The sequence below is a fragment of the Peromyscus eremicus genome, chromosome 3 (assembly GCF_949786415.1).
Source record: "Peromyscus eremicus chromosome 3, PerEre_H2_v1, whole genome shotgun sequence".
In the NCBI taxonomy this organism is placed as follows: domain Eukaryota; kingdom Metazoa; phylum Chordata; class Mammalia; order Rodentia; family Cricetidae; genus Peromyscus; species Peromyscus eremicus.
This window is the reverse complement of record NC_081418.1, coordinates 46,264,648-46,289,768: the sequence shown is the minus strand read 5'-3', so window position 1 is coordinate 46,289,768 and position 25,121 is coordinate 46,264,648. Positions and strand designations below refer to the sequence as shown.

At 41.8% G+C, this 25,121-nt stretch overlaps 1 protein-coding gene across 4 annotated transcripts in view; it reads right to left on the bottom strand.

Annotated features, from left to right (window-relative positions):
* Cald1 (caldesmon 1) overlaps positions 1–25,121 on the bottom strand; it is a 186,857-nt gene that overhangs the window by 81,595 nt on the left and 80,141 nt on the right. For all 4 annotated transcript variants that reach the window (XM_059257549.1, XM_059257548.1, XM_059257545.1 and 1 more), the window contains exon 3: positions 18,817–18,928. In XM_059257549.1, the coding sequence (XP_059113532.1) occupies positions 18,817–18,887 (71 nt within the window). In that variant the 5' untranslated portion in view covers positions 18,888–18,928. The remainder of the gene's footprint in view (positions 1–18,816; positions 18,929–25,121) is intronic.

The following is a 25,121-nucleotide window of genomic DNA, read 5'->3' as shown; positions in this document are numbered from 1 at the left end:
GAAGAAAAGCTCTGGCTTTTCAGTACCTGCAGAGCTCATTCGCTGGCCACATCATCTCTTGTTTCCCAACCCATAATGCCAGGAAGCTGCAGAAAGACTTCTCCCTCAATATGGAATCAGAACAGGGACAAAAGTGAGCCCAAAGGATACTGCACCCCATGCAAAGAGAGACAAGCCAACACATCTCACAGTGAGTGATGGCTTCTGATGTCACCAGAATGAGAAAATCCTGGGACTCACAGTCTGTCATCTGGGTACCCTGACATATCCAGTGCCAACCCTAGCTTTGGTTGGTAGCTCCTTCTCATCCCCTCTTTAGATTTGCTAAATTACAACTGGATTCTACTCGCTTCAGGCTGGGCCGTCAGTATCATTGGAACTTCACATGTTAGGATTCATCAAAAACTCTTTTTTGCAGAATTTCTAGGTGCCTTTTTGGGGCCCCCCCACAGCAGGAGATTAGAAAGAGACTAGGAGAAGAAAGATTTTCAACATTAGAATGCATTTTTTTCTTGGAATTACTCAGCAATAAAATCAAACTCTTATTATTATTAAAGAAGGAAACGCAAATGAGAACTTTCTTTGTTCATTTATTTGTTTTTACTTTTACAGACTGCATTTTTACTTTTAATTGTGTGTGTGTATGTGTGTGTGTGTGTGTGTGTGTGTGTGTGTGTGTGTGTACAGGACTGTACTGAACCTGGAGTTAAAGGCAGTTATCAGCGGCCCAGTGTGGGTGCTGGGAACTCAATTAGGGTCCTATGTAAGAGCAGTACACACTCTTAACTGCTGAGCATCTGTCCAGAGCCTATTCTTTCATTTATAGACTAGGACCAGGAAGGTGCTCTTGTCTTGTTTTGTTTTGTTGGACCCAGGCAGGGGTAGGGTGGAGTGTTGGATACAAAGTCGTATTCATTATTTTTTCTCATTTATAAGCCAGAACTCACATGAAAAGCTTTTCAATTTAAAGAAAATAAAATGGAGATACTTTTTAAAAGCATGCACTAACTTTAAATTTGAGAGCCAATGACATGGAGTCCGAACACAGTGTTTTAAAATATGGTTCAAAGAGGAGAGAACTGGAGTAACCTGAGATTCTCCTGGGTATTGCAGAATCCCGAACCTTTCTAGGACACCTCCAAATTATCTTTCCTTCTGACTCTTTCCCAGCAGATCTAAGAATCAAAAATTAAATTAAAAATTAACAGACACAATTCTGAGGCTCTTCAAATTGTGCTCCAAGGCCCACATTGCCTTAGTGTTCTAGCTCATTAACTTTAATTACAGGTTTTGTGTTAAAGAATTAAACAAGGTATACTTTTGTAATGAAGAAACTCAATTTAGACAACACCCTCCCTTTAGTGCAAGCAGAACTATTTATGAAAAGAAGAAAAAAAAAGTTCCTTACTAAGAAGAAAGTCTGCACAATTTGATTGTTTTTTAAAGTTTTAGTTCTAGTGTATTGCTTTTCCTCTGGTTCTTTTCTTCCTCGGTCCATCCTAATTTCCCAAGACTAGAAAACAGTGCACCATTTAGAGTCTAAACTGTAGAGCCGATTCGCACGTTAGACGTTCTGTATTTCCGAGAGAGTTGGTAAGGACTAGCATGAGGTCATACTCTGCTGCTCCCTGTGCTCCTGGGATTAGCCGAAGCACTCTGCTGCTCCTGCCGCATGCTTGGCCTTTCATTAGAGAAAGCTCTGATTATACAGTTTGCTCACTGTTGGACTCCTGAGGCGTGGGTCTGAACCCTGCAATTTGATGATTATCTGATTTTACAATGCGTAGACCAATTGCAAATGGCACTCTGGGCTTAAGTACTACAGCCGAACAAGGAAATAGACTCTTCCTTTATTCTTATAGTTGTGCTCCCACAATGCAACTAACTGAGTGCAAATGCTCAAAATTACAAGATACAGAAGTCCAACAATAACCCGAGGAATGAGTGCTGCCCATCTCCTCATACATCCAGAGAAAAAGGTAGGGAATTCAAAGCCGGTGGTTCCTGACGGAACTTCAGGAAAGACCCTGATGGTTACTCCTCTGAGGATACTCCAAAGGTTGCTAACATTTCTGCCTCTTCTTAAGTAACTCAGCAAATCTAACTAAGTTCTGCCCGTACACAGATACGAATATGGAATATTTGTACTCATTCAGTGTCCTGTGCTAGGCTTGAGGAAGTTGTAGTTTGTGATCTAGGGTCTATTTTCTATTTGGTCTGCGGATAAACATGAAAACTGAATGAAAAAATGAGGACATGACTACTCCCAGGTATGGTAGAGGAGAAGGCTTATTGTAGAGATGAGGGAGAGCATTAGCCAGAGGCATATGGAAAGGTCTAGATTAAACCCGGCCAAGAGAGGAGGGGGTAGGGGAGGGTAGGTTAGGAAGAGAAGAGACCAAGAGACCAAAAGGACCAACATGGCTGAGTTATATAGGGAAGATTGGGGAAGGGAAGTCAAACTCAGTAGGGACCTAGGGAGACTGGCAGCCAGAGTATGCTTTGATATGCTGAATAGACATCCCAGTTAACCATTGTCCTGGCTTTCTTTCTTTCTTTCTTTCTTTCTTTCTTTCTTTCTTTCTTTCTTTCTTTCTTTCTTTCTTTCTTTCTCTCTCTCTCTCTTTCTTTCTTTCTTTCTTTTTCTTTTTTCTTTTTTCTGTTTTCTGTTTTTGTTTTTGTTTTTGAGACAGGGTTTCTCTGTGTAATAGCCTGGGCTGTCTTGGAATTCACTTTGTAGACCAGGTTAGCCTCGCACTCACAGAGCTCCACCTGCCTCTGCCTGGGATTAAAGGTGTGTGCCACCACAGCAGGCTTGTTCTGGGTTTCTTTGAGACCTAATAAATACAAAATTGTCAGTAATAATTCGCATGAGTTAAAAGTGTTATGTGAGGCCCAGGGAGAGAAATCAGTCCCTCTGTGTCTGTCTGAACCTACAAGGTGACCGAGAATTTGCAGTTACGAGAGGCCTGGGCAGGAGATTCGTGGTACGGACAAGCACGAACCCCTCCTCACTGCTGCTGTCTGCTCAGACAGACAGATAACTATGAAGAGCACCACTATATCCCTCGCTGTTTCAAGGCTCTTTAATTTGCTCCTCCATTCCAAACTTCAGGGAAGGGAAGACAAAATGGCTTTTGGGCCCTAAGCTCTTTGGAGAAGTAAGGAGCTCCAGGGGCAGTGACATTTGATAGCATTTTCTCTGTTCCCAACCTGGAATGCCTGAGGGCCCGTGAGATGGATGAAGAAAACAGGCTGAGAAGTACTAGTTTCCTTTAAACACAGTAAACGACCAGAACACAATCTGCAGCTCTCCACACAGTTAAACAGAAAGGAATCTGATGGAAGTGAATCACCGAGCCTCTTCGGCACAACGCAGGTCTGCCTGTATCACCCTTCAACAACTAAAAAAACCTCTTATTTAAAAAAAATTGCAAAAAACAAAACAAAACAAAACAAAATACCACATGTTGCAATTAACTAGACTCCAAAACAACATAATTCAGTGAACTTATATATGGTTATAGTAGCCATTCAGAATGGAAGTTGAGGAGTTTTACATTGGATTTCACACTTTCTTTATCAAATATATTTTATACACTTACCCACCACTGAAAATGAAAAAAATCTATGACAGTTAGAACTAAAAAAAAAGAGAGAAAAAAATTAGCTCGATATCATCTTTCATAACTATGTGTATTCAGTCCTTCCTCATCCCCAATATTTAGCTTTCCTTGTTATCTTTTCTTCATGTTATTCTACACCCATGTGTGATTTGTTTACATACGAACATATATTATTGACTAGATTCCACACATAAGGGGGAAACTGTATTTTTTCCCTGAGATTGTGTGACCTCTATAACATTCTAATTCAATCCATTTCCGGTAAGTTTTGTGATTTCATTTTTCTTTAGAGCTGGATAGTATTGCATTGTATATATAATTTTTATTATCCATTCATCTTTTGATGGACAATTAGGTTTATTCTAATTCTTTGCTGTAGGAAATAAAGTAGCAATAAACACGGGTTTGTAAATATGTCTATGGGAGGGTATGAAGTTCTCTGGGTATAAGCTTTGAGGAGAAACAGCTGGGTCATATGGTACCATTTACACGTTAGGTGGTATTTTTTCACATCATCAGCCACCCAAAAGATGTTAATTGTGTAAATGAGAAAGCTCAGGTCTTCTAAAGCTATATCCACTCTCTTTTGTGTCATCCTTGACCTAAAGGTTATTTTCATACACTTCATATACATAAAACAACACATTTTAGTTATGTGTATGCATGTATGTCTGTGTGTGGGTATATGCATATATGTGGGTGCAGCTACTTACAGAGGCCAGAAGAGGGCGTCAGATCCCTTGGAGCTGGAGTTATGCATGGTAACTAAAAGTCACTTTCTTTAGTAAGAGTTGGAGAACATGAGTTCTATGATTAAGGCTAAGAGCCCTACACAGCTCCTGGCCGCTCTTAGGTTTATTGCTTCCTAAGTCTGTGCCCAGTGTTTTGAACCTCCAGCCCCTTCTCAGAGATTGCTAGCAAGAGTATGCTCATTTCTGACCCAATAACCAGTAGAACACCAGAATCAGTCCTTATCAGTAATCCTGAGACAGTTCTCATGGGAAACTGGCCCCTTACATCCCTTAGTCCAGCTCTGCCATAGTGCTGCAATGACGCCATTGTTATCTAGCTGCCCATGATGTGAGGTGCTTAAGATCTGGGAATTTCCACCGTGCTGCAGTCTTTAATTTTACAAAATCTCCATTTTGTTCAGTTCAGGAGCCACCGAGCAGCTGTAGTGATGACAGTCCCCAAGCAGCCAGGGTATATAGACCATGCAGATACTGGCTCAGAGAAAACACATTTCATTGGTATGGCTAGCTTTCATGGAAAGACAGGAGGGCTGAAGGCTATTAAAAGCTTATGTCAACTCTGTCTATATCATTATTTAAAAAAAAAAAAACAAAGCTGAGTCCCCTCAACAGTAGTCCTTTTCTTATTCATCAAGGAAAGAGGAATAAGGAGGAAACATTACATCTCCCCAAGTGAGGCCTCCACTTAAAAAAATAAAGGTTTACACAACAGCTATGATTATAGAAACAGAGGAACCGTTCAAGGAAGGAGTGGGCAGAGGTTCACATCTGCTGGAGCTGCCAATAGCGCCTTGGGAAAGGTGCTGTGTAATTAGACCCGATGATGCCCCTGGTCTTGGAACCAGTTTGATAACCTCTCATCCCATGCCGCCTGCGTGCTCACTCACTTCCTGCTCAGTCAGTTCCCATGTTAGTCTCTCGAGTTCCCCAGAAAGACCTGCCAACGGCACAAGGTTTGCTGTGGGAGTCTAAGATGGAGTTGACTGTGGGTATTCTCAGCGGGCCCACTAGTGAGCTTCCACCTCTAGAAGGAAAGGCCTCCTTCGTTAGCAGCTGAAGATTCTGTTCTGTGAGTTCTCAGAGGTGTCATTTGCAGAGCCCCAAGATGTACGTGAAATTCCCGAGGCACCCATAGAAAAATCTGAAGCATATACTTAGCCATCTTCTAGAATCTACTAATTGGATTCCTTAGTGGCACAGGGAGATGGGAGCCAGGGAAGATGTGTGACATGGGACAATCCATGTCACCCACGATGGAAAATATGAACACCAGAAGTATTTCCTATTCTAAACAATGTGGGTTTAAAAATGTACTCTCTGGGGACTCTCCCGAATGCACAGGCTTACAGTGCTATTTATGGTGGCTGGTGTGTACTTTATCAAGATTTTTATTCCAACAAAGGAACTGTATGTAAGGTAAGGAGGCGCTGGGATGGAAATTAGACTTCTGTATTTTAAACTAGTTATTCAGTACTAACCTTCAATGTAATATCAGAGACCTCACTAATCTAGACTATCTGGAGGAAGAGGCCAGAATAAATGATGAGGCATGTTAATGGAAATACTGCCTTGAAAAATATGCAAGCCTATCTGGTAACTTTCACCAGACTAACATAGAAACAGTTGTGTGTTGAAAGAAATGAACAAGGGAAAAATCGACTTCTGATCAGGATGACAGCTTTTCAATAAAAGTGAATGTTTCTAGAGGTATTTTAAAACATTTACAAGGCTGTGCTCTCAGACATTTAAAAACAAAGCCTTGGAATGCAGCTTACATATTTCACATGTTAATCAAATCCTTTATTTACATATAGTTCCAAGTCACACTTTCCTACAGTCCTGCTATAAATAATTAAGAACTCAAAACCAGAGGTGTCGGAATTAATGCAGAGTTATGACAAGCTAAAGCACGTCTTTAAGACTGCCAAAGAACACTGTTCATGGCACAGGCAGCCAGAGCCGGGCTCTGATGTTACTCACAAAGCATGCTTACGGCTCTTTCACCTTCTTCCCAGATGAATGGGAACCCACTTCTACAGCTGCATCCTTCCAGCTCACCAGGGTTTCAAGCCCCAGGGTGAGAAGCAGCACTGTTCTGGACTTCAGAGATGATAATAAGGTCAAGAACCTCCTAGAACATTCTCAAGTAATTGAGTGAGAATTCCCTTAATGAACATTCTAGAATATTCTACAATCATTCCTGCCTGCTGTGTCCACCTGGCCAAATGACAGTCACCAATGTAGATCTCTCAGATGTACTGGTCAGTGAGAAAATTCAAAGTAAGAGACTTGATAAAAGAACTTGATAGTAAAAAAAAAAAAGGAGAAAAAAGATCTTGATAGTCTTTGTTACATTTTTTTTCTGCCTTTGGATGAGAATTTTTTGTTTATGGGACTGCATGCTTACCTTATGTTCCCAGCTGGGGATAACACGTGAATCCCTTGCTTCTATGCATTCAGAAAGGCAAATCTCCAAGCCCTCTCAAGCAAGTGGACAGTCATTAACATATTTATCTGGGAGCCTCCAGGCAATCTTTCTGAATGCCTCACAACAAGGCTCTCAAAGCCATCACTTAAGTAAAGTGACCTCATTCAGAAGGTTGTTTTAACTTGATGGATTATTCAGGACTCTGGGGAGAGCAGTCAAAAGAAGGCATTGGAGAAGAGCCTTCTTTAGGGGGTTCAGCAGCATCACAAATGTTCTGACTCTAAAGTGAAGTTATGAAGTCCCAGGGGTGTGCATTACAATGAGTTAGAACCCCTCCATCTCTATCATATCCTATTATTTTGGGTATGTCAACTTTTTCATCATTAAAGTAGGTAAAAAGGGTTATTTGGAATAAAAAGATTCAAAATTAATTGTAAAAATCAGACACATAACTTTATTAGTATAATATATACACATATGTAGATATATATATATAATATATATAGTTACTGCTGAGAAATTTCTAATTGTTGCTTTGATAGTACTGAAGCCACAAATTATATAATGTGAAAAAGCAAATTATGATTTTGTAAGGCAAAATTTATTTGAAACACATAAAGAAAATACATGAAAATAAACAAAGATTCATTTACTGGAGATAAATCCTAATGTGTTAGGGACTACACTATTTTTTACTATTGCCTTAACTTCAAACCACTGAACAATGTGAAGACTCTTAACAAAAAGGTACATTTTCTTTCACGTACATGGTTCTCTAGCTACTTTCAAGCAGGCTAAAACAGACTTGAACCAAGTAGCAATCAGATACTAGGTTAACAACACAGGGACAATGCCTGGTTCAGTGACACCCCGGAGGGCAACTGTCAATCGGCCCAGTTTCCTGGAAGATATTAATTTAGTCTATGGAGAAAACAATCAGAGCAAGTGCTGACTGTGTACTCTATGTCAGGGGCATTGTTACCTCCATGACACTGTGGGAGAAGACCATTAGGAAGCTGTTTTCCAGGTGATAACATGGGGTCATGGAGGATGAGTGGACTTCAACTTGGTAACCTTGCCAGGATTTGAACCTGAGTCCATGTAATTATATTCCTACGCTCTGGATGGTGTCTGTTTCTGCCCCACATTAGCTCTTCCCTCCTCCAAAGACAGTAACAACAGAGGTGAAAGATAAATTTACTGGTGAGGAATCCAATTAGCTCTTACCTTTTACATATTTAGAGAAACAAGCCCCTTGGAGGGTTTGACTTGTTGCTGTGAAACAGGTAAGGACGGAGCACTCTGGCAACTTAGTTCTGTAATGGAGGACTGTTTAAAAAAAATCACGCCAAGCAACAGACTTGAAAATCGGTGAAAAGAGAGTTCCAACTGCAAACTCTGTTTCTTTTCCCTCTTCTTCACTCAAGCTTGATTCTCGGTTTCTAGCAGCTGGCTGCTCCCATTTGGCCTGTCCTCTTACCTTAACAGAATTATGCATTTATGTATTTGTGTGTGTGTGTGTGTGTGTGTGTGTGTGTGTGTGTGTGTGTGTTGTCTTGTCTATATGAACACCATATGTGTGCAATGCCTGTGGTGGCCAGAAGAGAGCATCAGAGCCCCTGGAACTGGAGTTTTGGGTGGCTGAGGGCCACCTGATGTGCATGCTGGGAACTGGACCAAGAGCTCTTAACCACTGAGCCATTTATCCAGCACCTATTTTACCTTAATTTTTTTTGCTCATTATTATATGACCTAATATAATTTTATTTAGAAATACTATCTGTAAGTTGTTTTTAAATGTAAAAAGGCTATATGAAATAAATTAGTATAAATTCTTCCCCAGAGTATGCCCCGTTTTCCTGAGCAACAGCCTCTTACAGACAGAAAAGTCAAGGTGCCATCAGCTATCCATACTGTGTTATCAGGCTCTGCCACAGTGTAGACAGGTGAGATCTTGAGGGGCCCAGTCTCCTTAAACTCAAGTTTTTTCACATGTAAAATGAAGTTTTGCCCCAATTCCCTAGATTATAGATTCTTGGTATTGACTTGATAGGGCCAGGAGGTCTGTGGACAGAGCTCCACAGTACCATGAAAAGTAGGCAGCCATGATTTCTGGGTACGGATAGGCATTTCTCTTAGAGCAGGGTCTATAGTATTTGTCAGAGTCTCCAAGTAATCTGTGGCCCCCTAATGAAATTGTAACATTCCACTGTAGTAGATGGTCCACAAGGCCAAGGATCGCCTGATACTTTTGTGAGTGATGTGACGGAGTCTCTGTTTTGAACACAGTCAAATAGAAAAAAGTCAGTGGCATTCTAAGACAGTCAACAGCCTTGGTTAGCTGGGGGAAGAAAACTTACCTCCTCTGTCTCCATTTCTGTGACATGGTAATCACACAGGAGGTTTTTTGTTTTTGTTTTTGTTTTCGTTTTAGGGCAAGGAGGACAATGACTGAGTCTACACAGTTAAGCAGTTTATCCAAGGGACCACGAAGAACAGTTCATTCAGCCTGTCAACACACAAGTGTCTTGAATGATTTCTCCATTGCATGAAGCTATTTGGCAATGATGGAGCGGTGATGGACCTTTAGCTACAATAACCTTTCAAAACATGAAAATATCCACTGCCACATTTGTTATAGAGGAAGGTTCTAAACTCTGGGGTGGGCAGGCAGAACTGCACCCCTGATGAATGAAGTAGAAATGCTATTTGAACTTTCAGACCCAGAGAACACTGCCTGGAGTCTAGGGCTGCTTTGACAATTATTGAAGACAATGTAGCTGAGGTCTGTGATTCAGAATCTGGCACATGATTGATTGTAAACAAATGGCAGTTTCCTTTTTCCAAAAATTAAATGAAATTTTTGGCTGGTGCTTATTTCCGCTTAAGAACAATTTTTTGCTGAGCTGAGTTTTTAAAGTGACTTTCTGAACAATGTGATGGATATTATACTGAAAATAAAGCATGTATCATGAAAGCATTTGAAAATTAACCACAGCTACAACACATGATTTTGAAATTCTCGTATAGCAAGCTTAGACATGGACAGCCAAAAGGCTTAGCTCTTCCCACCCCAATAGACACATCTTAGTGGACATCAAGCTCATTGAAGGGAGGAAGTTTTGCTGGGAAGATGCAGTGAGCAAAGCCACAATATTCAAATTCCAAAATAATTTACTTCATTATCAAAGCATCAATGTAATTTTAGTAACATTGGACATTTATGTCTGTCATCGGGTTGATTTCTCTACATGGATGAATAAACCTGTCATGACTGAGAGAGATTTTATTATTCTCACTTATTGTTAAAGACAGAAGAGCAAGAGACATTGACCTAGTTTTTTAAGATAAATAGTAGTAGCTATCAGGTCTGTTGGACTTTAGCGCCTGAATACCCAAGCATCACACCATTCCGTCTTTCCCCAGATGATCCAGGCCTGGTTCCTTACAAGCATCATTTATAGAAACCGTAGATAAAAATTCACTAGTGTTTTAAGGCTTTTTGACTGATATGCCCGATTTTTTTTTTTTTTTCAGATGAGAATCAAGTTATGGACCAGCATGTCGGGCTCTTAAGAATTTCAATTCCTTTATACCAAGAGTTCTGGTGTTACGGCTTAACACGTGCTGCTTAGGTAAAGCCTCACTATCTGATGCTTCACTGAGCTAGCTACAGTGTAGGGTACTCTCCAGGACCAAAGGAATTAGTAAGTTAGTACCGATTGGTTTAGACAGGTCACATGACTTAGGAAATGACAGGAGTAAAGGTACTGTCAATCTATAAAAAGGGGAGGGGAATGAAAGACAGGAATTCGGCATGAGCATGTGAACTTCATTCGTTTGTGGCTAGATACAAATAGAGTGCCTGGCCAAAGTAACAAGAGAAGAGGGTTTATTCCGGCTTATGGTTTAGGGAATTCGAGCCATCATGGCGGAAAAGGCGAGATGGTGGAACCAGATCCTATCTGTGGTAGTGGGAGTGTGAGCCTGCCTGCTCGTCTCATGGGGTCAGAAAGCAAAAGGTGGAGCTGGTCTGTCATTCTCAAGCCCTGCTCTGTCTCTGCTTCCGCCAGCTAGGCTCCATGTCCAAAACGGTTCTACAATGTCTCCAAACAGCTCCTCCGGCCAGAGACTAAGTGATCAAATGCACAAGCCTGAAGGAGAGAGTTTGCACTCAAATCACAACTGGAAATTATCCTTTTTGCCCATTTCCCTACACTCAGGTTGGACTGAAACTAAACAATATGCATAAAAGGAGACTGGAGAGATGCCCCAACCGTTAGGATGGCTCAACTTCTTGTCTTTCAAGAGTACCTCTGTTTTCTTCCCAGGAACCTAGTTGGGTGGCTCACAAGCTCGTATAACTCCAGCTCTGGGGGATCCAACATCCTCTTCTGGCCTCTGAGGGCACTCCTCTCCCTCAACACACATGTGTGTGTGTCATACACACACGGACACACCACATAAATAAAAAAAAATCATAAGACATATGCATAAAACTCTACAGAAATGTTTTAAAAATAGCTTTCAATCTAATTACTAAAAGAACTTTGATTTAAAATGCAGAAACAGAATTTGACACCAAAGGTTAGCCTCCCCTCCCCCGCTTCTTTCTGGAGTAATCAGTCTTCTAAGAGAACATTTTTGGGCAAATGTAACTATGTTAATGATTTATACAGTTTCAAAAGAATGTTTCGTTTAACTTCCTAATGGAAAATAACTTTCTGTTCAGACATTTTAAAACGTATTTTAAAAGACTTGTACTTGAGACTCAAGGTCATGATCTAAACATTCTGAATAAGTGTTTTTATGTGTACTTGTCTGTAGTTTAATTGTCGATTGGCCTTGGTTTTAAATCTTGGGAAAAAAATGTCAATGATCCGTTCTAGAAGGGGATTTTTGTGGATCAAATGGATTTTTAAAAATTGCTTGTTTTTCTAGAGCAGTAAAAATATTTACTTTCAAATGTCTAATCATCGGGATATTTCAGAAGCCCATAAAAATGTATGAATGATGAAAACAGCTAAGCGTGTTTTCCTTCCCTTTATTTATGTCTCTGAGCCTTGGAATCTGATAACAATTCTACAATGAAGGCCTTTCTTCTGATGGAGAGAGGAGCTGGCGCTGGGTGTGGAAAGCGTATGCCGGGAATGTAGTGAGTTCATGACTTGAAAAGTGAGAGCATTGCCCTCTGCTTGGAGGAAAGGAGGCCAGACACAGACAGAGTGAGGCCACCAAAGATCTCCACACAGATAAAAGTATCACGGCAGGTTGTTTCTCGGGATACATCAAAGCTCAGAACCCTGTCCTCTGTATGTGAAGGAAGAGCTCAGTTTGAGCTCTTAACTCCTCTGTCTGATGGAACCCATCACACCCACTCACAGTTATCACAAAAGAGCAAATTCTGGCTTTCTAGTAGGGTGCTTGCATTCTCTGAGATGTAAAAAAATAACAATTAAAAAAACAATTATAGTTTTATTTTTGTTTTTTTTTAATGTGTGTGTGTTTCAGAGAATCAAATTAATAGTGATCTCTATTGATGTAAAATGGTAAGCATTGTGTGAATGCTTTCGTATATTATCTCTTCTCATACAATAAAAATCTATGAAGTGGATACTTTCAATGTCCTCATTTTACACGGGGACAAGCAGAAAAATTGGAAAGACTGTTCATCTTGATAGTGGGCAGCCAATAAGGGAAAGGCCTGGGATTGGCACCACAGGACCTAAGGTCAAAGCCCATGACTATAACTGCTTAAGCCTACCTCGTCGATCACGATGCCTCTGGACGTTCTTTCATTTATACCGAGCATACATATTTATCTACATATCTCTGATGATATTTTGGGTATGCGCTAACAAATAAAGCTTGCCTGAAAATCTGAGGGCAAAGCCAGCCACTAGTCAGTCATAGAGGCCAGGCAGTGGTGGCACACACCTTTAGTTCCGGCACTTGGGATCTCATGTCTTTGCTCCCAGTACTTGGGAGGTACATACACCTCTAATCCCAGCACTGGGAAAGTTGAGACAGGAAGTGATATGACTGAGCAGAGAAAAGGAATATAAGGCGGGAGGAGACAGGAGCTCAGTCTCCTTTCCGCTTAGAAGTTGGTGAGTTGAAGGTGGCTATGGCTTGTTCCTCTGATCTTTCAGCATTTACCCCGATATCTGGCTCTGGGTTTTTGTTACAAGACCAATTAGGATTCGTGCAACATATATCTGTATTTATAATCTACCTATGCCTTTCAGCTGTGTCTGCTCATGTGTTATCATTGGTCCATATTTACTGGCTACATTTTAAAAGCCCAGAGCTTCTCTGTACTTGAGTAGGAAAGAGTGGGCTCTGAAAATGTATAGCTCCTTCCCTGATGTACGCATTCCTCCGTGACATAAATGTCTGTACATCCACAATCCGCACAGAGAAAGAGATACAGAAGCACGGCGGGCCTGAAGAAGATACAAGGAAGTGCCCCGAGAAAGCCGGAGTCGCCGCCGGCAGAACTGGGGTGTGGGAAGTAAAACCCGGAAAGAGCAGAACAGAGCTGGGTAGCTTTATTCCCGTGAGGCTAGTGGAGAGTAAAAGAAGCAAAAGTGAATTCTGACTGATTTACTCATTCATTTGTTCAAATAGGTAATTGATTAAAAAAAAGTAATTGAATGTGAAATGTGTACAAATAATGTCTTTTGCTTAGAAACAGTACATTAAGAATTTTCCTCTGATGATGCACAGATTCCCTTCTGCCAACTGAAAAGTCTTTCTTCTGTTTTGGTTAAGAGTTCTCTACTCAACCTCAGATATGAGCTTCATGACCCCTGGCACACTACCCCTGCAGGTGACTGTTGGTCTCTACAATTCCGAATTTTTGCACTTTATAGATACTCGCTGTATATGTATATGTGTATTTATTATAACATTTCATTTATCTATCATCTGTCTATCTATCTGTCTATCTATCTATCCATCCATCCATCCATCTATTTTTGTGGTACTGGGTCTTGAACCTAGAGCCTAGAGGATGCTGGTCAAGTACTCTACTGTGAGGAACATACCCAGTCCTCTCTTTACGTTTATTTTGAAACAGGATCTTACTAAGTTGCCCACACTGGCCTTGAACTCATAATGTTCCTGCTTCAGCATTCCAGGTAGCTCGGATTACAGGCCTATATATTGAATGCGGTGTCTCCTTTCTAGCAAATCTAATGTCATCATCACAAAAAGTTAGAGTGAGAAAGACAAGGATCACCAGCAAAAAAAAAGCTTCCTAGAGTCCCAGGTGGGACAAAGTGCAGAGAGCTTTGGATAAACTCAGTTTAGAGTCTATGTTAGGGAAAGCTGGATTAGATCAAAGGTGGGTGTATGGCTGAGTTTCTGGGCAGCCAGGACACAGGGAGAGCATTCCAGTTCAGGAGCAGGAAAGATAATATGGTCCAAAATGTGCAGTTAGCTTTACATTTATTTAAATTTTATTTTATTTATGTGTGTACATCTGTGTGCATATGTCTGTGTGAGGCTTTGTTCACGAATATGTACGGGTACCACAGAGGCCAGAAGATGGTGTCGGATCCCTTGGATAGGCTTTGGTGACCTGCTCGACATGGGTGCCAGAAGCCCTGGTCTTCACAATTAATCAGCAAGTGCTTAGCTGTCCCTCTAGCCTTGCTGCTGCCTTGTAAAATGATCATTTAAAAACTCTTTTTCTGAGGAACGAAGTGCTTAGGAATCTGGCTTAGTTTAATTTGTGGTTGTGACACTCAATGAGAATACAAGTTTTTAATTATTTATCATGGAAAATCAGAATTTTATCTTCTAACCAAAGTCAGTAAGACCAAACTAAAACAAAGTATTTTATTTGCCAAGTCTTAGTGGGTAAGGAGAACCAATAGATTCTTTTTTTGTTCTGCTATGTTACTTTCTCTATGGGGGTTCAGGGGTGAAGTATACAAAGGTCATATGCTATTTTTAGTGAACAAACCAATGTGAGGGTACATATTATGTTTAGGGTGACGAAAACACAATTTTCTGGTCATCGCTTAGTTTTACATAGGTTGAAAAGCATGCCCCATGCTCTTCCTAATTCTGCATTCTTCTGTTCCATCCTCCCCTCAGTACCCCAAATAGAGCCTGAAACAGAAGAGATGCCTGATAAAAATGTGTTGGGAACGGATGGATGCATCTGTAGCTCTGACACTTGGAACCACTCTGTTTTAGGCTAAGTCACTCTACTGCCGTTCAATCTGGGATGAATTCCTTTTGTTCCCCGTATCCAATGGAAAGTTAAGTCTTCCCCAGCCTGGCCCTAGGTGAATCATGCAGGGCCTTAGAATTACTTTTAAAAAATGTATGATTTCGTATTATTTGTTTGATTTCAAATCAAGCAATATATGACCTATTGCATACAATAGACAATACCAAAAGCCAAAGTAAATGAACCCTAATTCCCCTGGGAAAACACCCAGTGCTGTGGCAAGAGGAAGCCAAGGTCTAGAGTCAAAGGAAGAGGGACTTGTCCAGGGTCTCATATGCCCTTTGTCCTCAGATCTGGACTGTGATTTTGGATAGCCCTTGATTCCTGGGTTGACCATGTGTTTCCTGGACACACCCTGCTCTTGCCCATGAAAGCTGGCTGCACCATAAAGCCTAACTTTCACTACTGCTATAAATGACCAGCTTTTACCAAATGCTGAAGGGGTTTACCTAATTCCAGCATAGCAGAACTACATAGTACACTTTGAAACACAGACAGGGAGATTCAGTACAAATATAAGGCCGTAGTTAAACACAAGCAGAAATACAGACAGAAATGTTAGCTAAACAATATTTGAATGAATTTGTATACATTTGTTCTAGGCTATTAAGGAACCTAATCAAGCCTTGGTGCGTAGGTTTTTTACAGCTGACATTAACAGAAGATAAATCCTTGTTCACACAGCATCACCACCACCACCCTGGAAGGAAGGACTCAAGCAGCTGTATGGTCAATGCTTAAGTAGTGTTCTGGCAGTAAGAAAATTAGGCTTATTCACTCTAAATCACAGTATGGCTCAAACCACTGTGAGCAACTTCTCTCTTCCCATCGGTTTCCTAACTGCCCATTGAGGTGGTTAGCAAAGAAACGGAAGAGCTCCATGTAAAGCCACACTTACTCCACTCTTTGCCGAGTACTTCCAGCCCCAGCTTTCCTCAGGCTGCTCCGCTGCTCCCCTATTCTCTGTACTCTTGTTTCCTACAATCCTTTGAGGCACAGAAGTGTCTGTCTGCTGATCATCATCTTTTCTGCTGTCTCTGCTCAGACGCTACAACCTGATTGGTTCTCAACAGACATTTGTTGGGTAAAGAGAGAGCCCAATAGAAACCAAGGCCAGCTAGCACTACATTAGACAGAGTAAGAGGTGTGCTCCCCCTGTCTAGATGGTGCTCACACACCTCTAATGTCCACTCAATTTCTGGTCTAATCTATCCCTGGGCTTCCTCCATCTCTCTGCTAATTAGCTTCCTGTGATAGTTTCCATTATGCCCTTATGACCTCTTACTCTTTGATATTGGCTTTTGGGGGGATATGACTTCAGCTTTTATATCGCCACAACACTAGGTTTGCCCCCAATGGACCTTTCTTACAAGAGTTTCTCTTCCTTTCTAAATAAAAATCCAAATTCCTATCTTCAAACATCTGGAGAAAATCCCCATGCTGATGTAGTTTCTACCTGAAATTCGACACTAGTCCCATGACCACCAAGAATGGAGTCTTCTCACCTTTCCCCACTGGGGACAAGGCAGAGACTTTTCTTGGCAATGCCTGATAAAAATGTGTTGGGAATGGATGAACGCGTCCGTAGCCCTGACTCTTGGAACTACTCTATTTCAGGCTAAGTTACTCTACCACCATTCAAAATCTAGGACTTAGAGTCTTCGGATTTTCTCTGAGTTTCCCCCTCTCCTGATAAGTTTGCTAATTACCACACAGGATCTCTTCCCTCCCAGTCACTGCTCTGATTTCTGGCTCTCATGACCGAATACTTGATACCAACTCTCCTGGTATCAGTGTCTCTGTATCTCAGTCCTCTGTATCCGACTTTTATCACCACACTCTCCTCCCACACAGCTCCCTTGTTAAGGCCCCAAGATGCCTAGGTCCTTTCTCTCAAGACCTCCAGAGCCTCCCTGCAGTAGATCCTTCCCCGTCTGAGCTTCATGTGTCTCATTTTCTCACCTAATCAGCCTCCTCTGCCCGCCTCTTTTTTTCTATTGATAAACTGCATTTCTCATGGTAATTTTAGGTTCACAGAAAAGATATGTGGAAATGACAGAATTCCATATTCCCTTTATCCCCTCCCCACGCACAGCCTCGACCATTATCTACATCCCACACACAGTGTTATACTTGTCACAGTGGATGACTATAGCGATATATAAATTCATATGTCATTTCACCCTGACCCCACAATTTGCATTAAGTTCAAGCACAACAGCATGCATCTGCCATCACAGCATCTCACAGATGGTTTTGCTGGTCTGAAATGGCATGTTCCATCTACGCATTCCTCCCTCTCTCCTCTCCAGCTCCTGGTAAACCGCTGGTCCTTTTGCTATTTCCTTAGTTTTGTGTGTTTTAAAATTTTACATATTAACTGTTATTTTTTAATTTGGATAGATACATCTTGCATGGTGGACACTTCCCTCCATCTCCCCTTCCTCCTTTTCTCATACTCCCTCTCCTGATTTGGATAGCTTCCATTTTTCTCATCGCTATCTTTGCTTCTTCCACAGGGTACCACTCCCTGCCAAAGTATTCTGGGACTAGTTTCATCTCAGGATGACAACTGTCTTTCCTTCTCTTGGCATTGGTATTTAGTTCCAGTTATGTAGCTGCTGGTTATTACTTAACTAGTAGTGATGGTTAAGAATATCATTAACAACAATAATGGCAGCTACTAGCTGTGCATACTGTATGTCAGCTATGGGGTGAGGCCATTCGTAAAGCTCAACAATCTTCACAACAACCACAGAAGCTGTGTAGCTGTTATGCTGATTTTATGTAAGACAGCTGTGACTTAGAGGTCACTTGCTCAGAGCAATGTGGCTAAGTGGCAGAGCCACGATGTGCCCCCAGTCCACAGTGCAATGAGTATGTGCATAGACATACATTGCCATGAGTAGCCAAGTTCATCCAAGGCCAGACTTTCCACTTCCTTTGGGATTCTTCATACAGGTGGGTAGAATGAGCATGAGCCCCAGGTACTTTCTGTTACAGGTTTCGGTTTTCAGTGTTGTACTACAAGATTGTAAGGGGGTCATGCTTTGCATCTGTGCACTGGAATTATTGGCATGCAAAACCATGGAGCAATTTTCTTCCTGTGAACGGTTGGTTTGCTTTCCTTGAACATTTGATTTAAGGCACGTTAGATGCCACTGTCCTTTGGTCTGAGGCCTGGATGTTAAGATACACATTTCCACCCTGTGTGTCACATATCAGTGCTTAATTTTTCCAACCTGCCCTCCAGGTCACCACCTGAAAGACCTTATATATTATGACAGCTTCCAACTGCACCCTCCCCAATAACTCAGACCATCAGTAGTAGCCTTTCTGATGCAGATGACCAGGCACAGATGCTTTTTCTAATAAGAATAAAATCTGAAATAAGACTCACCTGGGGCTTGCTAGACTGCTTCCAATAGTCAATATTCAGAGTTTTTATTATTTCAGTATTACTAGTGGTTTTAAGCCTTTGCCCATGCATTGCCTTTTACCATTATAAACTCTATAATGCACAGCCTGGGTAAAAATGCAATTATTTGATTCTTCTCTAATCTCCTTTTTTTTTTTCTTGAAAATTGTTTATTTTCTTTTTTGTGAATGCAAAATTTAGACTTTGAACAGAAAATTGCTTCACATCCATAATTATTTTTACAAATCATTTGATGTACAATATGGCCACATTTGGCCCTTTGGAGGGAAGAACCACTGTGACTGGGAACCACCATTGCTGATCATGTCTGTCAGTGTGGACCTTACCTCTCTGCTTCCAGCCGCATCTCCTCCCTCTTTTGCCTCCTTAGTTCTCTGCGACGCTCAAAATCGTCCATAGTGAGGTTGCAAGTTGAGGGAGCCCAGACAGTATCTGGATCTATGAGGAAAGAGGCGGAGTCAGGATCATCGAGGAGTCACGAGCCCCTGTGTCAGCCCCTCCCATTTTTGCCCCTTCGTCTTTTCTTGATTTTTAAGAAAAAAAAATATCGTGGAATACTGATACAGCCGCCAGTGGTCAATTCTCATTCTTAAACTATTAAAGATAAGGAAGAGCCCAGGATTACACTTAGAAAGTAAGAAGTACTCTCCGGAGACAGAAATATTGACAGAGTGACTTCAGAATTACTGCATGGTCTCGTCCTTTGTCACTTGCTGAACCCCAGACAACACTTGCACAAAAAATGAACAAAGAGGAAAGCAGGAGGGGAATGAACAAGGAAAAGCAAACTAGCAAGGAAGGAAAGATGTGAGAGCAGGCATCATTTGCAGATTCTGAAAGTGTTAGCGTCGGGATTTGTTTTAAACGTCTGCAGAAATCACAGGAGAAAAAAGTATCTCCAGGAAGCAGCAGTTTAGAAGGCAGCTAAATTGTGATCAAGCCGTCTTCGGAGCTCAAAAATCCCAGCTCTCTCCAGATGTAATCCAACCTTTTTACCCTTTCCTACCTCCTCCGAGATGGTTCTGGTTCTAGGAAGAATTTCCAGCTCTGCAAAGGCCGAGCCGTCTTCCCCTGGGTATCTGCAGGATGCAGTCAAATGTTCCAGAATTCCCCCACAGCCCCCAAACCCAAAATGACTCCCAGGAAAGGGGAAGCGGGCTCCTGTCCTCGCTTTGTTTACAGAGCTGTCAGTGGTTAGTTAAACTAGCCTGGAATCTGGCATTTAAGGCCTGCTGGAAGATGGTTTCCTGTGTGAGGCAGGAGGCCTCCACTTCCTCTGGATTCCTAGGCGCTCGGGCTGCACTCAGATCACAAAAATATTTTCCAGTGCCTTCTATGTAGATGAGATGAGCTACTTGTCCTGCGCAAGAAAATCGGGGTGGGAAAACCCAGGGCCGTCACAGGATGGCAGCTTTGTTTGAAAATGAGTTCAGGAAAACAAAAACAAAAACAAAAAAACCTGAAATAAATTGGCATAAAAGTTTTTTACCCTCACCACTTGTATAGTTCATAAAAACAAAAATCGAATCTCAGCTAACAAAAACAAAACCATGCGATGTTTGGATTTTTTCTCACTTTCTGCATCCTCTAAGGTATTAAACTGTTTATGGATCTCTAGAAACTTGAATTTGGGTTTTTATTGGATTTTATTTTAAAATCTCAATTGTTTTGTTTCACTCTGACAAGAGGGTTCCCAATACCTTCCAGTCATGAAGGAAACATGGTTTTCTTTCCACATTTCACCAACCAGAAAGGTATTTCTCAGACCACATGTGGTGGAGCACACAAGTAATCACAGGACTTGGGAGACTGAGGCAAGAAGATTGTAAGTTCCAATCCAGTTTGGGCTAAAGAGTAGGACCCTGTCTTGGAGAGGAAAATAAAGAACCCTCTTCCTACCAAGCCCCCTACAATTTTACACGTTTTCTAGTCTGAACTCTCTATAATTATTAGAATAAAAAATCAAAGTGATCGGAGGTCTCTGTGAGGCCATCTGAAAACGTCTCCTGACCAAGCGTAGGTATATGAAGCAGCCACGGGGACAGCAGACCCAGAATGCTGATTCGGTAACACAGGGGGACTCTGCTTTCTTCCTTTAATACAGTCTTCGATTGTGTAAAACCCCCTCTTGAATAACTATAGAAACAGCAGACAGGCCTGGCAGAAAGAGGTCTGCCTGTAAGCTTTGCAAGCTTTCAGTCGCGGGGAGAGGCCCCTCTAGATGGTTGGTGCTCCTGCCTACCAAATCTAAGCAAGCATCTTGGCAGTCCCAGCGCTATACTTATACCTGTGTCTTGGAAATGTCAAAGAACAGTGAACAAGGAGCCCTGGGTCCCGAGAAGACCAGGAAGGAGCAGTTTGCAGGGACAGCTGACACAGGTCAACAACCCCGTGTGGTTGCTGTGGTGCCCCCCCCCCCCCCCCCGCAGTTCTTTCTCCAGTTCTGCCCTTCTACTCCCCACCTTTTATTACTTACTTGAATGCCAGTTTTCTTTCCTAGCCATAGAACAACTTAGGATTTGGGTATAGGCTGAGTATGTACCTGTGGGCACAGAGGGGGAGGAAGAGACCACAGAAGAGTGTTCTCTCATGTAACTCTGTGGACCAATGCCTTTGTGGACTATGTTCTGTGGCTATCTGGTGGAAAAACAAAAACACATCTGTGCACCGTGTGGTGGTGTGACTTTTGGTGGCTCTGTGTGTGTGTGTGTGTGTGTGTGTGTGTGTGTGTGTGTGTGTTGTATGGTAGAGAGGTGCACTTATGAAAATGGATCTTGGCTGGTCTTAATGCAGGACACCCTCACATCACTCTACTCCTGTGTAGGAGAAGCCATGTCTGAGTAGAATTTTGAGTGATTCCCCCTTCTTTGGGTAGCAGCTGCACACAAGTCCCTGGATAGTAATGCCTCATTTCCTCTCCTCCCCCAGCTAGTAGAGTGATGAAATGTCCAGGCAGAGAGAGCTTAGCAACAACAAAGCTCTTCAGTGTCACAAGAGAGAAAGGCAAGCAAAAGGAGGTATCCATGAATGTGGCAGAAATTCCTGACAAACTTTAGGGAAATCTAAATGTGGGACAGCGATTACTGTCATGCTGTTAAAAAAACAAAAACAAACAAACAAACAAAAACGAAAAACAAACAAACAAAAAAAACTGTGATGTGACTGCTTTGGTTAACAAGTGAACAGTCATTGTCAAGACAGATATGTTCTTACCTAGGACTGTGTTTGTCTTTCCAATATGGTTTCTCACACTGGGTTTTTTAAAGGCTGGCCTGCTCTATGATTAAGGAGTAGGTGGGTGCTGCAGGTTTCAGAAAGCATGGACACGCTGTCTTTTCCTTGGCTAAAGACTCTGCAGAGCTCACAGTCCAGGTGAGAGGCAGGATGGGACCCAAGTCCTTTCCTGCACACCTCACCAGCACCTCAGGGTCTCCTGAGCGTCCCTTTCATAAAGGGGTGAGAGGATAGTACTTTTTATGTATGCCCCGCCCCCGGAGCTATGGTTGACCTGGAACTCATAGAGATCCTTCTGCCTCTGCCTGACTTAGTTTCTTCTCCATCTCCCTCCCTAGATTAGGATCTGAAGTCAGGTCCTCTTACCTGTGTGGCAAGCATTATACCAACAGATCATCTCCTCAGCCCTAAGAAATCTAGTATTTTTATTTATTTATTTATTTATTTATTTATTTATTTATTTATTTATTCATTTTGGTTTTTCGAGACAGGGTTTCTCTGTGTAGCTTTGCGCCTTTCCTGGAACTCGCTTTGGAGACCAGGCTGGCCTCGAACTCACAGAGATCCGCCTGCCTCTGCCTCCCGAGTGCTGGGATTAAAGGCGTGCGCCACCACCGCCCGGCTAGTATTTTGTTTTACACTCATAAGATTGTTATTGTTTTCCTCCATGGGCATATGGCCTTACTGTGTATATTTCCTGAAACTCTTCTAAAAGAGTGAATCTGATTCTGCTTTTGTATAGATTAAGATATGTGGCAAGCACAAGCCACCTTAGACATGTGTGTGTGTTCACACATATATGCCAGCACACATGCACAAATGTACTAAAGCAGAAAAAGATCACGGATAGGTGAGTTTCCAACCTAGCACCCAATTGTTAGGGAATGAGGCCTTTGTAGAGAGTTAGGCCCTATCAATTTCCAAAACATCTGAAATCAAATAATGGACAGGAATAGAGGAAGTCCTCAGGATGTGGGGGCCATTTCCTGAGCTGTCTTAGAATAAAACCTGCTGCTTCAGGGACACTGGAGGGACTAGTGGCAGCCTCCACAAGGAGCACTGGCTAGATCTATTCTATGTGATATGGTGGGCCTTTTTTTTTGTCTCTTTAAACTTTTGATCAATAAATTTCATTTCTCAGAGCATAGAATAAGTAGAAAAAAAGAGCAGAGTTTTTATTACATCCCCCCTCTCTCTTTGCTCACACTTTTCTTCTACATTTAGGTTGAATTGTACCACTGAAGCAAGAGGAAACACATACACACACAGAGAGAGAGAGAGAGAGAGAGAGAGAGAGAGAGAGAGACAGACAGACAGACAGACAGACAGACAGACAGAGACAGACAAAGAGAATGTTAAAAGTTCTAGTCTCCAATACCTCAAAATGTGTCCTTATTTAGAATAGAGTCTTTGCAGATGTAGTTAAGGTAAGGTGATTAAGACAGACCCTGTTCTAATACAAGGGTATCCTCATTAAAAAAGAGAGAATTTGGTATAAAGGGAAACACATACAAAGGGAAGATGATTTGAAGACACAGAGAGAAAGCACACCATGAGAAGATGGAAAGTAAGGAGTGACACAAATCCTTCCTTCGTATCTTCAGAGAGAATATGGCCTTGCCTATCACTTGACTTCCAACCTCAAACCTCCCACACTGTGGGGCTTTTGTTTCTAACATCTTGCGGGACTATAGTACGTGTGCTACAGTTGACACCTGATGCTAGTATATACTCAAGTCCATAGAGAACACGCTCTTCGGTTTTGTGCCATGCTTATTATCATATATTCACCATCACAGCACCATACAGGTTAGCTTCCTTGCCACAAAAATCCCCAATGCTCCATCTATCTCCGTCTTCCTCACACCTAACCCTGGTCTATGATCTTTTTATGCCTCTGTAACTTTGGCTTTTCCAGAATGTCATATTCTCAAATACTCACTATTTGGATGACCTCTTCAGACTGGTTTCTTTCACTAACAATAAGAATTCACATTTCTTCTGTGTCTCTTTATTTTTTTGAGACCGAGTCTCATATAGCTCAGACCCTCAGACTTACTGTGTAGCCCAACCTGGCCTGAACGGACCCCTTTGCCTTAACTCCTCAAGTGCTGGGACTACAGGCATGCACCACTGTGTTCAACCTCTTCCAAGTCTTTCCATAACTGGATAGCTCTGTTATGTTAAAAAAAAAAAGGCAATTTATGAGGTAGCCATTATAACCATCCCCATCGTATAGATTGTCCAACTATGTACTCAATCATTGTACTGTTCTGGGGCTAACCTGGTAGCTGTTTCTCATTTCAGAGAATGATTAGGAGTTCCCCTGAACAGTTCTGAGATGACGTCTGTCAGAGTCCTCCAATTTACTTCTTGGACTGTAGAGCTGAGATCAGAACGCTCTTTAAAGCCAGCCTTACAAGTCACAAAGGATCTCTTGTAGGTGCTTTGTGTGGATCATTATGGGATAGTAAGGTATTTGACACCACAGTGGTATATTTTAAAGTGTCATATGTTTGATATCTTGAAGTTTCTTCTCTGGTATCACACCTTCTTTATCACGTCTGTCTTCTCCATCTAACTTGATATGTCCTTGTCCTCAGTGTAACCATCTCTCTACCATTGCAAGGAATTCTGGTCTTCCAACGCTTATGACCATCATTAGATAAGATCTTTTTAAGCTAGCGTTTTTTTTAAGACTTATTTTATTTTTAATTAAAAAGGGTATGAGTGTCTGTCTGTGTGTGGGTATGTGCACTTGAGTGTCAAGTACTGGAAAAGGCCGGAAGAGGGTATTGGATTACAGACATTTGCAAGCCTCTAATGTGGGTGCTGGGAACCAAACTTGGGTCTTCTGTCAGAGCAGCAAGCACTCTTAGGTGCTGATCCATCTCTAACCCCCAAACCAGCTTTGCATCCAATGGAGCCCCCAAAAGCACTTACATAAACAATATTCAATAAACAATTTACATGCCATTACCATGGTGTACTCAAAATTGGAGCACTAGAATCCAACAATAATGTGAAGAAGTATTTGCCTTCCTGGATGCTCTATTTCTTTACATTTCTCTCAGTCCCATATTTCAAGCTTGTCTGGCTCTAGTTGCTATGGTTTGGTAAAGTTTGGTCCCTGATATGGTGGCATTAAGAGGTGGTGTCATTTAAGAGGGGGACCTTAGTAGAAGGTTAGATGGTCTCTGAGACCCTGAAGTTGGAAAAGAACTAAGGTCATTCTCAAAGGGCCCTGGCTGTTCTCTCACCCGAGCAGCTATGAGAGTGTGATTGGTGTCTTCCTGCTCTCTGGTTTCCTGTCTTACCATGAGAAGATCTCTACCTACAGGTACTCTGGCCGTTGTGACGCCATCCACCATGACGTCTTCACAAGAATGACTGGGCA